The 16,952-nt window shown below is 29.2% G+C and overlaps 1 protein-coding gene across 1 annotated transcript; it reads right to left on the reverse strand.

Moving 5' to 3' along the window:
- Positions 1–384: 384 nt before the first annotated feature.
- On the reverse strand, positions 385–2,170 carry LOC107957995 (aldehyde oxidase GLOX). Its single transcript, XM_016893634.2, has one exon. The coding sequence runs from the start codon at positions 2,129–2,131 to the stop codon at positions 524–526; it is 1,608 nt and encodes a 535-aa protein (XP_016749123.1). The 5' UTR covers positions 2,132–2,170; the 3' UTR covers positions 385–523.
- Positions 2,171–16,952: the final 14,782 nt, after the last annotated feature.

The following is a 16,952-nucleotide window of genomic DNA, read 5'->3' on the forward strand; positions in this document are numbered from 1 at the left end:
TCAAGTAATAACTTTATTTTAAAATTATCACAATTTTTTAACTAATAATTGTAAATTAAATTATAATTATTTTTAAATGTGTAATGATCACAACTTATATTTTATTTCACTTTTTATTTTTTAAATGTGATTTTAATGATACGATGAAAAATAAAAAGTATTCTCGTCTGTTCAATTTCTACTATAAATAATATATTTGTTTATAAATTAATTGAATTTTGTCGATTGGGTCTTAGCTTGATTAACATGGACATTGTTGCCAATGTAGGAGAATGTGAGTTCGATTGTACTGAAATGTATTATTTTTCTATTTATGGGTTGGGGAGAGATTATGGGCAGTTCTAAGCATTTTGACAGATCGAAATTCAAAAAAAATTAATTGGATTTTTGTTGAATTTAAATTAATTGAAAATTTCAATATAGAGAAAAAGTTGATACAATTGGAAGATTTTTTGCAATATTGGTCATGATTTTTTTTTTAACCAGTAAAGCAAAAAAAGTGTTTTTTTAAAAATTAAACAAATTAAGGAACCAAATGAACCCAACGTGCGACACTTGGCACGCCCTGGTTAACTGCAAAAGCCATATAATAACCCGGCGGAGCAACCGCTCCATTAGGCGGCGCCGTACACTTAATCCTATACCGACCGTCAACCGGAACCGAAGGTGTAACGGTAAGTTTGACCAACCGTTGACCCTGCGAAAACGAATGTGTAGCGAATGGCGCATTCCCGAAATTAACCTCCACAACGCCGACAACCGGCAGCGGCACCGTCACGAAAACGTCAAACGCCTCACCGTAACGTACGGTTTCGGGTATCCCTTCAATTACGGGTCGGATATTAGCCCTATCCAAAGATAAATACTCCGGCGAAAATGCTTCAAGCCTTAACTCCGTTGGGAATTCGGCGGCAAAATTATACAAATAATGCGGGTTACTACCCGCTAATAAAACCCGACCATCGGGTAACAAATTAGCAGTTGAATGATACATTCGAGGAACCGTACCCGGGTTCAAAGTCATAAACCGTAAACCGATAGGTTGATCGGGTCGGTAAAGAACCGGATTCAAACACGGGTTTGAAGCCATTTCGAAACCTTGGGTACCCGATTGAGCTCCATTAATGATCAATACATCACCTGTAGGAAGCATTACCATATCTCCCATAACCCGCCCGAATGGCATATCTTCCATTTCCCAAACCGGGTTCGGATCCGTCGCAATAATACGACCACAACTACCGTGAGCCGGTGTGTCCGTACTCCTTTCTATAAAAGCTCCATATTCAGCTCCGCCGCAGATAACAATCACCGCTGTTTTAAAATCGCCGTCGAGTGCTAACATTACCGATGATCCTGCCGATGGGTAATTCCGGGGACCACCGAATAATTCTGGGTATTCATGAATTACTTTATTATCTTCATGATCGTACATTACAGCTTTGTTATTGGCGAAAATGAAAAGGTGACTATTGGGAAGAAGATGAACGTAAGGGTATAAATTATCCATTTGATTATCTTCTACTTCAGCTAAGAACCTCAGTTCGACGGCGCCGTTTTGGGTTTTTCTCGGTGGGTAATATTCCACCGTGTTTGTTCCTCTCCCGCCGACGATAATCACCGTTCCGTCAGGTAATATTTGGTTCGTTGCATACCACCTTCCGTTTATCAACTCCACGTCTTTAAGCTCAACCCAATCACAAAAACGGTCCGGTTCACACGGTTCGAATTTTCGTATCTTTTTAAACCCGTCTAAATCTCCTCCGGTTTGTAAAAGCGTCCCGTCGGGTAAGAACTGTCCCGACGAGCACCACGTGTCGGTGAGGATCATCAACGGTCGGATTTCATTTGTTTGTAAATCGAACACGACGGAGTGAGCGTAACAATCCTTTTTTAAAACGTCGTCGTGTCGGTCGTAACGACAGTGTCCCTTCGGTAGCATTTTTCTCGACGGACCGATGTTGGTTCTGTCTAAAAGAACAACAGTGTTGAAACGTGTCACCGCCGTATGCATGGAAGCTAAACCGGCGTTTGAGACGAGTAGTTCCCACAAGCCGGGAAGCTGAGCGTGGACTGTTGATAGAGTAATGAAAATCAGAAGCCATGGACGAGAAGAAAAAGAGGTCTCCATTACAAAGAAAAGAGAAAGACAATGGAGGATAATAGAGTAACAAAAAGAGACTACTTTTAAAGCAAAAAATCAAGATAAAAGAGTAAATATAGGCCGTTGATTAAAAAAGAATCAAAATGATCGTACGGTAATCTGAGAAAATCAGAAAACAAAGTCTAGAATTAGTATGAGAATTTCTAAAATAATTTGAATTTAAATTTTAATTACAAAATTATCTAATTATTTAATTTACTTATAATTATCTAATATTCGACTCACAAACACTTATTATTACCGTTCAAATCAAACTTATAATAGGTCCAATTTGATTAGCCGCATAATCAAAAGGGACCATAGATCACCACTTATCCACCTGGTTAACACCAATGGAATCGAACCACTCAAGACTCCCATAGTTAGGCTTGAAAGAGAGACAAAATGGCAGAGAGAATTTCTCTACCAATAGAAGATTCAAGGTTCGAGTCTTGATATTGTATTTTGAAGGAGTAAATAAGGCCTTACTTACACCTTTTAATCTGCTTTTGCTGATATGTAAATTTATTATTAATTGGATTTAAGTGTTTGGAGATAATAAAAAGTGAGTTTTTATTGGTATTCATATTTAGATGTGACTGATATCGTGTATAAATATGTATTAATACAAATATGATTAAATTTTTCATATATTTGGCGAATTTTTAGAAGCATAACGAGTCAAAAACTTTTTTTGAGAGGGCTAATATTGAATTATAAATTTCAAGGGTTAAAATGCAATTTAATTTCTTTAGGGATCAAACTATAATTTGATATTTTTTGAGAGGTTAGAGACGTTGCATACAAGCACAAATGGACTTGGTCCCCAAAAATGGTAGATTTCACAATTTGCTCCTTAAATTTTTATGAAATTATAAGTTAGCATAATGATAAAATTGTACTTTGACCCATTCAATATTTTATCATTCATCTCTGACTCTCTAAAGCAAATTTTTGAAATGACCCAATGTTGGAATTTGTGGAAGTATGCCTCGCATTTCGATCAAAACAGTGTATGACGCCGCAACAAAAAGAAGCTTTTCGTCCCGATGAGCAGCTGATGTCAGAATAAGAAAAAAGTCCTCGTCCCACCAACCAAACGCCACATCACGACATGGTAACATGTTCCTCGAGTTTCTCGGCTTTCTTCTCTCAGTTAAACTTTGTTTTATATTTCCCACTTAAACTTTGATTAACCTAGGGATATTCTAGTTATAAATGCTACAAATTTCAGCTTATAGATAGTCCTTAGTTACTCTGGGTTTTAAATACAACAACATAAATATTTAGGTTGAGAGAATTTTGTTCTTTTTTTTTTGAAGGATTTTTTTTCTAAGTTTCGAGTTTTATTTTGATTCTCTCATTCTTTTGTACTCTTCTATTATTATAGTGAAATATCCTTTTGCACATAGTTTTTTTTATCCTATTTTGAAGAGTTTTTCCACCTTAAATTTGTGTGTTGATATCTTCAATCTCTTAATTATTTTTCTTGATCGGTACACACGAGTTAATTCCCTACAAAATTCAATGAACAACAAAAATATGTCATCTTCAAGTAGACAAGGATGGTGACAATAGAGTTTTTGTTGTTTCCATTTTTTTCACATGGAATTTTTTACATAGAATGTTCCATGAATTTTATAATTGAAAGATTTATAAACATGCTGTATTAATTCTTGTTTGATTCTTTTGGTCATTTTAGAAGAAGACGACGCCCAAATGACAACCTGGCTATTTTCTAGCCAATTAAGACTACCTTATCTAATTCACATGGTATAATCACATATGGCTACTGTCGGTGACAACCCCTTGTGCCTAATTAGGTGTACTCATTGTTAGGGTTTATAATTGTCTCTATTCAATTTAAAATCTTTAACAGGTAGCTAATGGCCAGCTCTTCAAGTTTTAATAGTTTTTGTTGTTGTGAGAGTTATGATAGTTACTTGTATTATGTATAAATTGTAGATTTATTCAAGTCTAAAATTTTAAAATTTCAGTCATGATTAAACGGTAACTATTCAATTCATTGAGTTAATTTCTGCAATTTCCAAGATTTGATTCAGTAAATATATTATCACATGTGTAATGCCATGTCAGTTTGTTATTTTCTCATATTACTCATAGAAAAGTCGGTTAATGGATTAACTATTTTTATTTGCGTCAAAATTGAAATTTCGAAATTCGAAAACTATAGAAACTAAAAATGATCCAATTTGACAACATGGAGTAAATAATCTACAACTTTACACACATAATACAATACTAATAACGTAAGTTAACAAAACGGATTTAACTGCTATCGTTTGGATCAAAACTGAAATTTCAAAATCCCAATAACATAAATGCAAAAATTACCAATCCAGAAGGTATAAAGACTAAAATTGATCAAATAAAAAATTAAAGACTAAATCCACAATTTAGTAAGACATAGGTACTAATGGTAGAACAATTTGATATTTAGGGCTTCCTATAGATCATAAATTGTAAATGTTTAAACTCAAATATTGTATATTTTTTTAACACAAAGCTTAGAATTACCCATAGTCCCTCTTCAATCCATAAATAGAAGGATAATACATTTCAGCACACTTAAACTCAAATTCTCCTACATTGACAATAATCTCATGCCAATCAAGTTAAAACTTAATCGACAATCGAATATTACTTAAACTAAACCCGAAGTTGATAAGTCGATTCTAAATTATATTAAGAGAGGAATATTTTGGTACATCATGTTGATTTTTTTATTCTCCAGTTACACCCATAGTTTTATTTTTTTTAAAAAGAACACAAGACTTTTATTCCAATAGCTTTTTATTCAAAAACATTTTTTATACAATGGGGAAAAAGAAAAAGGTACGTAAAGACAATATGATATAGGTGAACTTTACTTTGAATCGTGAAAGTGAAGCAAAAATGAGTGAGAATGATTGGTAATATTACAATATACATATGTGTATATATATATATATTGTTAATTATGTAAAAGTAAGAGGTATAGGAATCATATCTATGGCAGGGATAGGGTTTGAGTGGACATGGTTTTGCTGGAAAAGGTGATAAAATTCAGGGATTCGACGTTCTTCGAAGAAGTTAGTGAAGCGTTGTTTGTTTAAGATTAATGATTTTTTTAATAAATTGGTATTGTCTTTAGGTTTAATTCGGATGTTTGTCTTGTTGGATAAAATCAAATTAAATTAAATCGAAATTTATCGGTTCATATCAAATTGTATTTCATTGATTCAAACTATTTTGGTTGACGGGTTTTTAATTAAAAATAATAATCCTTTTTTACTTTTGAATTTAAAATCGAATCAAGTTGAATATATCTAACTATTAATCAACCCGAATTTAATAAAATTGAACTATATACTATAGTTAAAATCAGAGGCGAAGGTAGAAAATTTTTTTAGGGGGGCCGGATGAAATTTTAATTTTTTATAGTTTATATTTTTATAATTTATAAAGGATTAAATTGAATTTTTATAATTTTAAGGGAGGCCAAAGTGTAATTTTACCTTTACTGATTTAAAATTTTTAAAAAATTTCAAGGGCCTAAAATGAAATTTTCTATTTTAGGGGGGGCCGGGGCCCATGCCGGCCCCCCCGGCTACGCCCCTGGTTAAAATATTTCTTTTTTGAGTTTTTTCGAGTTGGTTTTGTTTATAGTTTAGAGATTATCTATAGGCCTATTCAAAGGGGTTACTCACCCAAGCTTAAAGCTTGATCTAATAATTAAGAGGATTTTGATAAAAATATTAGGTTCAAAAATGAACTTAAACAAAAAAATTATACCCATTTAAAATACGAGTTGAACTTGGACTTTAACATTTAAAACTCAAATTTGACTTAACTCGACTCTTTTTTAATATTGTAAGAAATTATAAAATTTATTTTGAAAAGTGGATGCAAGAGGAAGCGGTGTGGATTCTTTTTTTCTGTTGGACAATGTTATGGAGTGGTTATAGTAATTATTTGCCCTGCACCCACATCGTTCCACTATATGAAATTATCATTTTATCATTGCATATATATAACTATTAAAATGGTAAATTGTAATAAAGTATTATAGAAATAAATTTAATATTTTTTATGTTTAAATATGACTTGAATTTTAAAAAAAATTGAAAAAAAAATAAAATTGAAGTGGAACGGAGTAGGGTGAGTATGGATGCATTCAACATCCATTACGGTGATAGTGGTTTCCACATTATACATTCATAGCAAAGCGGAACGGGTGGTAGAGAAAAGTATACTGACGGTAAAATAGTGATGAATTTAACAACATCCATCTTACCACCACTCTATTACCATCCGTAATCATCTGACCCTATCGATGAATACCTTAACCAACATATGGGCTCATAACTAACGTAGCCTAGCTGATCAAGGGTGACCGGTTCCAGTCTTTCATGGTCACATGGGTCAGTTGAAAAACCCAACCTAAAGAAGGCTAATAGTAGACAAGTCCAAACCTACTAGGCCCAACTAGCTAGATTGGGTTAGGTAGATGAAATTTTTTTATATAGAATAAAAATGGCTAATGTACTAAGACAATCATTAAATTGGTATACTTCTTAAATAAGTCCTTATATTTTTTATTTTTAATTAAAAAAGTTCTATTTTGTTTTTTTTATTCATAAAAACCCTTAATTTTAACTACAAGTAAAAATACTTTTGGAGAAACCTTAATTATTTAAAATAATTTTAATTTTAATTTAAAATTAATGATTTTTTAATAAAAAATAAAATAATATGATTTTTTTAAAAATGATTTAGCTGAACAAAGTGTACTAATTCAAGGACTTATTTAATATATTAGCATTATGAAATACATACAAATAGCCAATCTCGTTGGAACAAAATTTGACTCAGGAAATGCAACTACGGGGGAGTTGCTCGGGATGAGAATGGAGATTGGATCTTTGGTTAGTGCTTGGTTTTTTATGTTGAGTTTTGGGGCATTTTGGAGGGTGTCAAACTTATCCAACGAAGAGATCATGACATAGTAATAATCCAATCGGATAGTTTGGAGGTTGTTCAAGCTATTTAAGACAGCGTTTCCTCCACATCGATCTTAGCCTTGATCAGACGAATTTAGAGTATTCTACCACAAGAGAAACAATGGTCCTTGCGTTACATCCCTAGAGAACAAAATTAAATTGTTGATTGCTTAGTCAAATAAGCGTTACTCGAAAAAGAAGGTTTGCAGATTTTTGATCTCCCTCCCATTATGGTCCGAGTCTTTCTTGAAATGGACAAGACAAGAGGGTTTTTACCTTTTCAAAATATTATGCTGTAATTAGTTTGCTTATATTTTTATTTCACCAAAAAAAATGCACAGGTCGGTCCCCAGTGAGACCAACTAGTGTTCAAACAGGGGCATTGAACCTACTTTTGAGCAAACCGCTCAAAACCGTCATTAACTCGAGATTTGAAACCAGTTGAACCGATAAAAAAAACAAGTAAAAATGATTTGTTATATTTACTAGCCCAAACCCATAAATCTTGGCCCAAATAATAAACCCAAAAATAAGAATCTGGCCCAAATCCAACATAAAAAATGTGGCTTAAAATCCAAATAAAACCCTTAAATACTGTATCTTACAATAAGCAAAAAAAAAAAAAGAGAGTATAATTCCTAAATGGTAAAATTTAAGTTTAATCACTTTATTTTAAAGTTACTTTAAAATTTCATTTTTCCGAACCAACAAGTCGTTGCAAGAAGTGGAAATAATTATTTTTTTAGATATTTGGACCAAATTCGAATATTGAAATCAACATTATTGGGAGGGCTTTACTTGAATACCATCCGACCCGAATAGTACTAGATTTAAACCGACTTAAACCATACATATAAGGAATTTCTTTTTTAAGACAAAACATGTACATATATGGATGCGGATTAATCAATAATTATATACTTAATATTTTGGAAGGCTTAAAAATAAGGGTAAATTACCAAAATAGTCACTTTTGTTTAGTTCAAGTTACATTTTAGTCACTTATGTTTAAATGTTACATTTTAGTCATTTACGTTATCATGTTGTAATATTTTAGTCACTGAGTCGTTAATTTCCGTTAATGGTGTAACGGTAAGTTGACGTGGCACGTTAAATCATCATTTCAAACGAAAATTTTAGGTTAAATTCTACAATTAGTCCCTATATTTTTTTTTATTTTGACCAATTTTATAAATTAACCTTTTTTTTTTGAAATGATGATTTAACGTATCACGTCAACTTACCGTTACACTATTAACAGAAATTAATTGTTCAGTGACTAAAATATTACAACATGATAACGTAAATGACTAAAATATAACATTTAAACATAAGTGACTAAAATGTAACTTGAACTAAACAAAAATGATTATTTTAATAATTTACCGTAAAATTAATGTCTTAGTCGGTGAGGATAAAGGGTTGAAATCGTTGTTAGTGGCTTTAAGAAGTTTGATTTATAACCATAATTGAAGATTATTGCAACACTTTTCCCTTACACAAATTGACTGGAAACAGTCATAAATGTTTTTCAAACACACATTTGTTTGGTTTTGTTTTGCTTTTTGAGTTATATTTATATAGTGCTTACAGCTTGCACCACAATTATTTAATCTCTTTTATGGGTCCATCTTAGAAATTTTCTATTTGCCTCCACTCATATAGCATGCATTAATTTGACATTTACAACTTGTAATATGTTTTGTGTATGCCATCTTTCTATCATTCAATTTGTGACGAAGTCTGAAATAATTAATTTTTATACATCATAAAATTGATATAAAAGATATACGAATTATACCGATACCGATATATATAGAGATAATATAATTTTTTATCCCTTAATTTGATAATTAGGTTCATTTTGGTCTTTGAATTTGACAATTAGATCTATTTTAGTCCTTGACTCGAATTCTGTCAAGATCTGATGATGTGACAAATGTAAGTGGAACATGATCGGATCTGATTGATTGAGAATTGATTGATGAAACAGTCTGAATAAAGGGGTTGAATTGATTGACTCGAAAATTACTTGAAATTAGTAAAAATCGAAAACGGAGATAAAAATCAACAATTGAACAAGTTGTTATATGAATTTTTAATTATTGTTGGTCTAACGGTTGAATCGGGAACCAACAGTCTAACTTGTTTAGCCATCGATCTGGTTATGGACATATTTTGAAATTAACAATATTAACAGTTGAATTTGAATTTTAAAATTTAATAAGTAGATGACTAAATTCCTAGAAATACAAGTACAAGAACTAAATTCCTAATTGTTGAAAAGTACAAGGACTATAGGATATTTTAACCTTTTATTATTTTCACTATTTTCCTGATGACTTTCACTCTTAGCATAATTTTATAATTGTTAAAATATGATATAAGTCTCTATACTTCGTAAACTTGAAATATAGTCGCTACACTTTTATTTACAATAATGAATTTAACAAATGAATTTTAACGATATTAATAATTGAACTTAAGTTTTTAATCTTAAAAATAGATTTTAACCTTTCATATTTTTCATTAGTAAACTACATATTTTAAATCTAAAGTTACGATAGAGTCCCTAACATTATTAATTTATTATATTTTAGTCACTAAATCGTTACTTATTGTTAATAATGTAATGACGAATCGAAATGGCACGTTATGTCATTATGTCAAATGAAAAATATTTTAAGTAATTTCACAACTAGTTCCTATTTTTCTTTTTGAGCAATTTTACCCCTTTTCTTTAATTTTCTTTTAACTTTCCTTCCTCTTTCTTCTTCTCCTATTGTTTCGAGTACTTTGCTATTAAACCTATACCACAGGGACCTTCCAAAGAAAATAACCCATTATTTCACTGCTAATGTCAAAGCTAACTGAAGGAAAAACATACAGATTACGTCTTGTCTGAGTTCCCCTCGATCGCCAATGAGTTCAAATAAAATCAAACATGTCATGAAACAAAGAAGCTGTCTTTGAGAGACAAAAGATGACCCAATGAACAGTTTGAAGTGAAGTTTTGAAGAATGAAGTGGACTGCAAGATCAGTGAGCTGGATACCCAATTCATCTTACAGCAAAAAAGAAAAAAGAAGTTTGAAGGAGATACTGTATTTGGATCATAATCATGATCCCAAATGCCAAAGGTCACAAAGTTCAACAATGTTTTTTGTCTGAAACTTTTCGAAGTTTCATCTTTTGTGATTTAGGGTTTGGGACCTACTACTAATGCCACCGGCAAAATTCCAAAGCCAGATTCAATGTTTATTGTCGTCACATTAGTTATGTATTTTTCGAATTTCGAAATTTTAACATCAAATAATTGTTTCAAAGTTTGTTGATGGTTTCGTAAATTATGGATTCAGGTTTTATTATCTTTTATACTTTTCAAGTTTTGAAATTTTAGTATCGAACTCAATGATAGCAATTAAAGTTGTTAGGTCAAAGTCTGCTATTGGTTTTGTAAGTTGTGGATTTACTCCGTGTTTTATAATTTCATATTTTTAGTTCATTTGTTTTTTGAATTTTAAATTTTCAATCCTGACTCAAACGATAATTGTCAAGCTTATTAACTAAAATAATGTAACTTTTCATTGAGCCTTGCGTGAAAATAGTTGTCAAGTCCATTAACTAAAACGAATAGATTATAATGAATTATATTTGACAATAGCAACGCTCAAATCTATATATTTATCGTTGTTGCAATAATAACGATGACGGATAAGCATAGTATTTTAAAGATGTTTTTATAAATTTAAATACAAAATTTTATAATCTAAAATAAGTAGAAAAAAGTTTAATCAAATAAAAAATTAATTTAGATCATATCAAATAATTGAAGTGATGATTGGACTCAAATCAAATAAAATTTCTATCACTATTACTATTACTCTTACACGTTTTAATACGGGATTTACGTTTTAGTCATTCAATTTTAAAAAATTATTGAATTATTAGAAAATTTTATTTTAAGTTATTGGGCTGCTAAAATCATTACTGAATGGCATTCTCAATTCGAATTACCTACACTAATTGAAAGCTCTCTCCTCCTCTCTCTTCTACAATTTAGTTTTTTTTTTTTTGAAAAAACTTTGAATAACACCAATTTATAAGCCAAAATACAAACAACTCTCTTCTCCAATTTTTGATATTGATTGTCAGATCGATTTGGATCTAAGATATATTTTTCTACTCGTTGATGGGTATTAATTTACTACATCGATCGTCGAATTATTACTTGAAACTAACTAACCAAATTAAAAAAAATTAAATAATTCAATGATTATTTTATAAATTTTAGAAATTAAATAACTAAAATTAAAATTTACTTGAGTATAATTTACTCCAAAGTTAATTAAAGGTTGTATAACTTAAAACATCGTACTACTTCCTCAAAGGAGAGTCCAAAACGTGGTTTCTTACAAGCAAAAAAAAAAAAAACAGAGCAACTTTAAGTTGGGTTTTTCATCGGACAAAGCCAATGTCTGGATTTTCTAGAAAACGTAAGCAAGTAACCAATAGACCTTTTTTTATATTTTATTTTACAGTAATGGAGGCCGCCAAACAGTAGATACTGTGACAGTAACAGTAGATTTGAAACCCTAACTTCGAGGGAGAAAAGTTAGTGTCGTTTTGCAGTACTGTACTCAGAGTGTTCGTTTTTGTTATTTAATTTTTTGTTTGGAGTTTTGAACAAAGGATTTTCTTTGCTCAATGCGTATACACATACACTACTTTCAATGCTCAAACAAGGGATCCATCCTACTCTTCACGCAACTGCTGACGCCATTACAGTCAATTTTTGCTACTATTCGTTGACGGTTCTAACTTTTTCTTTTTCAAATTAATCTTTAAAAAAAGCTCGGGTTTAATATGATAATAATTATTAAATTTAAAATCTAACTTAAATTAAAAGAAACTTAATCTCGAAAGTGAGAATAGTTGTCAAGTTTAAATCTCTTATAGTAGTTTAACTTTTTTTTTTAAATTATGTCAATCTCTCTATCACAAAATGTAGTGTGTTAGTGTTCATCTTGTCTCTTGATCATATAACTAGAGGTTCGATCTTCATTTATATGAATGAAATAGGTAAAAGTACCTATACTATGAGTTAGATTCCATTTTGCCTCTTCTATTAAAAAATGAGTAAATTAATCCATGTACGTTAAATCAATGAACAAATCAATCCTTTTAATTAAAATTTTTATCCATTTATACGGTAAAAAACTAAAGTGGTTGACGGAATAACCAGAAGTGTGACATGTGGCGTGTCACGTGTATATTGTGCTAGTGCGCATGGATTAGTTTTTAACAATAAAAATTGATGCAATTTTTAATAGAAGAATCAATTTGCTCTTTGATCTAACATAGATGGATTAATTTGCTCATTTTTTTAGTAGAGGAAGCAAAATGTAATCCAACTCTTAATACATAAGCCTCCATAGTACTTTTATCAAATGAAATAAATTTCATGGCTAATCGTTTGCCTCCTCGAAAAACACACACAATAAAAAAATTAGTCATTGCTGCTAGTAATATTCAACCCAAAATAAAATTAGTCTCTCTTGATCTTAAAAAAATCATACATTTACTTGGGTTAATTTCATCAATATTCCCAAATTTAAATTTTGAATTAGATACTTCAAAATCTTTTAATACAATCATTAAAATATCATATTAGCAATTAGTTAAAAGTTAAATGCTAATTTGAATATAACTTGAAATATATTTAAAAGTTATAAATCAAATTTTAAGTATATTGTACTTACCGTATGGATTAGAGATGTGCATAGGCCGGGCCAAGTCGAATCAAGTATGATATTAAAAAATTTTATATTTGTCCAAGCTCGACCCGACTCGAAACATGGGCATAAAATTTTGCCAAAACCTGCTCATATTTGTAAAATACTAACCCAAACATATTTTAAGCTCACCCATATTATTTTTTTATTTTTTAAAAAATATTTATTTTATATTGTTTTAATATTTAATAATTTAATAATTTTTTATTTATTGAAAATTTTTATATAGTCACATTAACATTATTTTAATGTATACATCAGAATAGTATTATATATTTAGTATAAGTTTTTTTTAGTGTGTTATAAATTACATAATATAAAGTATTATAAACTTAATAATAGGCCGAGCTTGGGCCTTGAGTGTTCAAGCCCAAGCCCAACCCATATTTTAAACGAGATTAATTTTTTGTTCGAATTTATTTTTCGGGTCTAATATTTTTACCTAAACCCTCCTAAATTTCAGACGAACCTTTGGACTTGGACAGGTAACCTGATCCATGAACAGGTCTAGCATGGATAGCATGATTATGACTTATTTAAAAGAAATCAAATAATGTCATTTAATTTAAACTTAAAAAACACTGCTTTTCTATGGTAAAATGGTCTGTTTTTTTTTTTTTAGATGTTAGATTTAAGTTATTTATATAATAGGTATACATATATTTAAAATTTCGATACATGTGTTTTAAGATTTGCTCTACATCAAATTCAAGCTAACAATTTGTAATGTTGTGACCGAAGATCTATAGTAGAAGCATCTCGATTAGAGTTAGCTTGAAGATTTATAACTTCATGATCGAGTGCCCTTTGTATCACATGTACCCTGAATCAAAAGAACATCTCTTCATTAACCGTGAGTTTGCTAGAGCCATCTGGTTTGATGGTCTATTTTTTTTTTGATAGCCTAAGCTTTCTACCTTAATATCGTGTCGAAATGGATTTCTAAATGGCTTACGAGGGAGGATCTTTGCTCTAAAGAAGCTAGTGAATTTATATATCATTTACCTATACTTTGCGGCTAATGAAATAATAAAATAGTCACAAATAGAGTGTCATGTGTACTTTATGTTGACATATATAAATCAATTTTTAACAATAAAAATGAATGTAATTATTAATAGAAAGACTAATTTATTGTTTAACCTAACGTATGTTGATTAAATTGTCTATTTTTTTTAGTAGAAAGAGCTTTCATAATGCTTTTTCCCTATTTGAAAAATCTAGTGCAATTAACATTTTTATTTAAAATGGTTTGAAATTATAAAATTTCTAGATATATTTTCTGATTTCTGGGTTTGCTTCGTATTAATGATTTTTTTAATAATCTCATTATAGGTTTTAATTATATCTGTTTTTTTGACACAATACTTAGAAGTACCCATAGCCCCTCCCCAACTCATAAATAGAAGGATAATGCGCTTTAACTTACTTGAACCTACATCTTCTTATATTAACAATAATACTCATATCAATTAAATTAAAAATCAAACGAGTTTTGATCGATAATTTATCAGATTGAAATCATGGTTAAAAGCTCAAAAACCTCGTAAGACGAGAATGGAATTCCAGTCACAAGCATTGGGCAATGGATAAAAGCGATGAGTGTTGAGAACGCCAAATTCAGCCTTCCATTCTATCTGTAATTCAGAACAAAACATTATATAAAACAAGTAAAAGTGTTGATGGGTCCAATCAGATAAATGGGTAATATTAAATTTCTTTTTTCTTCACTTAAAATCAACTTAATTATTTAAATTTTTTTCTTTTTTATCATCTAATCATTCGAATTTCTCATCAGCAATAGTTAAATTATTAACAGGAAAATAACTTGACAGCTTTTAAAATTGATATAATAACAATTTTAATTTTCATAATTTATACGTTGTGTCAATTTACTGTTGATTCTAAAAAAATTAACTCTCGACATGTAAAAGTTATGTAATTTGAGTTTTTCTTTTTGCAGTTTTACTTTCATTTACGACGTTATAGTTAATTTTAAAAGAACGATAAAAGATGAAAATTATTATCTTAAATCTTTTGCTATTTTTGATCAAATTTGCTTGACAATTTGTTTTTATTTTTTTTAGCTTTTTAGATGAAAGGGTTACAAAGAAAAGAAATCAAGACTAAATTGATGTAATGTATAAATGTTAAGAGTTAAAGTAGTTATTATGCTAATTTTAAAAGTTGCCAAATCATTTTCCCATTAGCTATTTAATGATTGTGACCAAAAAGAAAAAATCGAATAGCTGAGTGACTATTTTGTAACTTTTTATAATTGAGTTATTAGAAAAGAAACTTATCAATAATTGAGTGACTACAAATGTAGCTCATTCTAACATAATTTATATTTATCCAATTTTAATATGAGTTTTAAATTTTGTGGAAATATATTTATGTTTATAAATGGTTAATTTAAACATATTTTAAAAATTTCCCAAAGTAGAAGTTCATGGGCCGGGTTAAGATCTAATTCCAAAAATTTCTTTAGCTTGAATACGTGCCAGACTCGTTTTATTATTTGAAAAATATTTTTATTTAAATTTAATTATAAAATATATAAATGTTAACATAAAGTTATCTTTATATATTTTTATTAATTTTGAACAATAAAACATGTTGCACCAAACTGATCCGAGGTTGAAAAATCTAAGCTTAAACTCAAACCCAAACCTAATATATAAATACCTCTCTCGACATAGGTTTTATATAAATATGGAGCATATATTATATTTCTATCTTAATTTCCTTTGTTAACTGTATTTTATTTACTAACTAAAAATTAATATATTTAGTAATTTATTTTTTAAAATTTATTTGATAAGAAAATTCGATTAAATAAAGTAAAAAATATTAGTCCATGAAATCAATCGAGCCCTTAAAAAAATGATTTACCTAATTGAGTCATCGATAACAAAAAAATCCATTAGGCCTTCTTTACTCTAACAAAAATCTTAAAAATGATTTTAAAGATCACTAAAATAATACGTTCAAAATGAATCTAGACAAATAGATGTCCATATACAAACACAATTGATTGCCTTTTTGTTTTAGTTCATTTTGGATATGCATTTTTAATATCATTTTAATAGTTTTAATATTAAAGATCTGCTCGAAATATGAGAGGGTTTGAATAAAAATATAAAATTAAAGAAATGCGCTCAAGAAAAAAAATATTTAAAAGATGAGCCGCGCTTGGGCTCTAAAAATCAAGACTTGAGTCTAGTCAACCCATTTTATACTTTTGTAATATATTATTTTATTTTTATATATTATATAATTTATATTACATAAAATTTTATTTTATTTAAATTACATTAGTAGTCATCTAATTATTAGTAAATTTCTTTTTTGATCACTCAATTATGAAAAGTTATAAAATCGTCACCAATCGGTTAATGGTGGTAAATTTTGAAATTGACATAATAACAACTTTAATCCTCTATATTTATAAATTATATTAATTTAGTCTTAATTTTAAAAAACATTAACACTCACCAGAGGCAAATTAAGAGAGTTGGCAAGGGCCCCGCCCCCTAAAATGAAAAATTATTGTTTTAGCCTTTTAGAAAATTTTAAAATTTAAATTAATAAAAGTAAAATTACACTTTGACTCTCTAAAATTATAAAAATTAAAATTTTATTTCAACCTCCTTAAAAAAATTTTCTGGCTTCGCCCCTGGCACTCAACATTTACACAGTGTATAATTTTTTTTTTACAGTTGTATTTTTCTTTGTAACATTGACTGTTAATATTAAAAAAATAAAAAAAAGATGAAAATTATTATATTAAATTTTTGTATGTTTCCATTTTTTGTATATTTTCAAATAAATTTATTTTTTTAATAATTTAGTGACTAATTTATTAATTTTTAAAGTTAAATTACTAAAATATAAATTTACCACTCATCTATTAATATTGTGTGTAATTTATCCTAATTAAAAAAATAATTCCACTGAATATTTTAATTTCTTTTTTGATTAAAAAGAGCACAATACCCTTTCAACAACA

Source organism: Gossypium hirsutum, chromosome A01, assembly GCF_007990345.1.
Source record: "Gossypium hirsutum isolate 1008001.06 chromosome A01, Gossypium_hirsutum_v2.1, whole genome shotgun sequence".
Lineage (NCBI taxonomy): Eukaryota > Viridiplantae > Streptophyta > Magnoliopsida > Malvales > Malvaceae > Gossypium > Gossypium hirsutum.

Excerpts from the sequence above, each read along its gene's own strand:
- LOC107957995 (XM_016893634.2), bottom strand. The coding sequence starts at position 2,131 with ATGGAGACCTCTTTTTCTTCTCGTCCATGGCTTCTGATTTTCATTACT.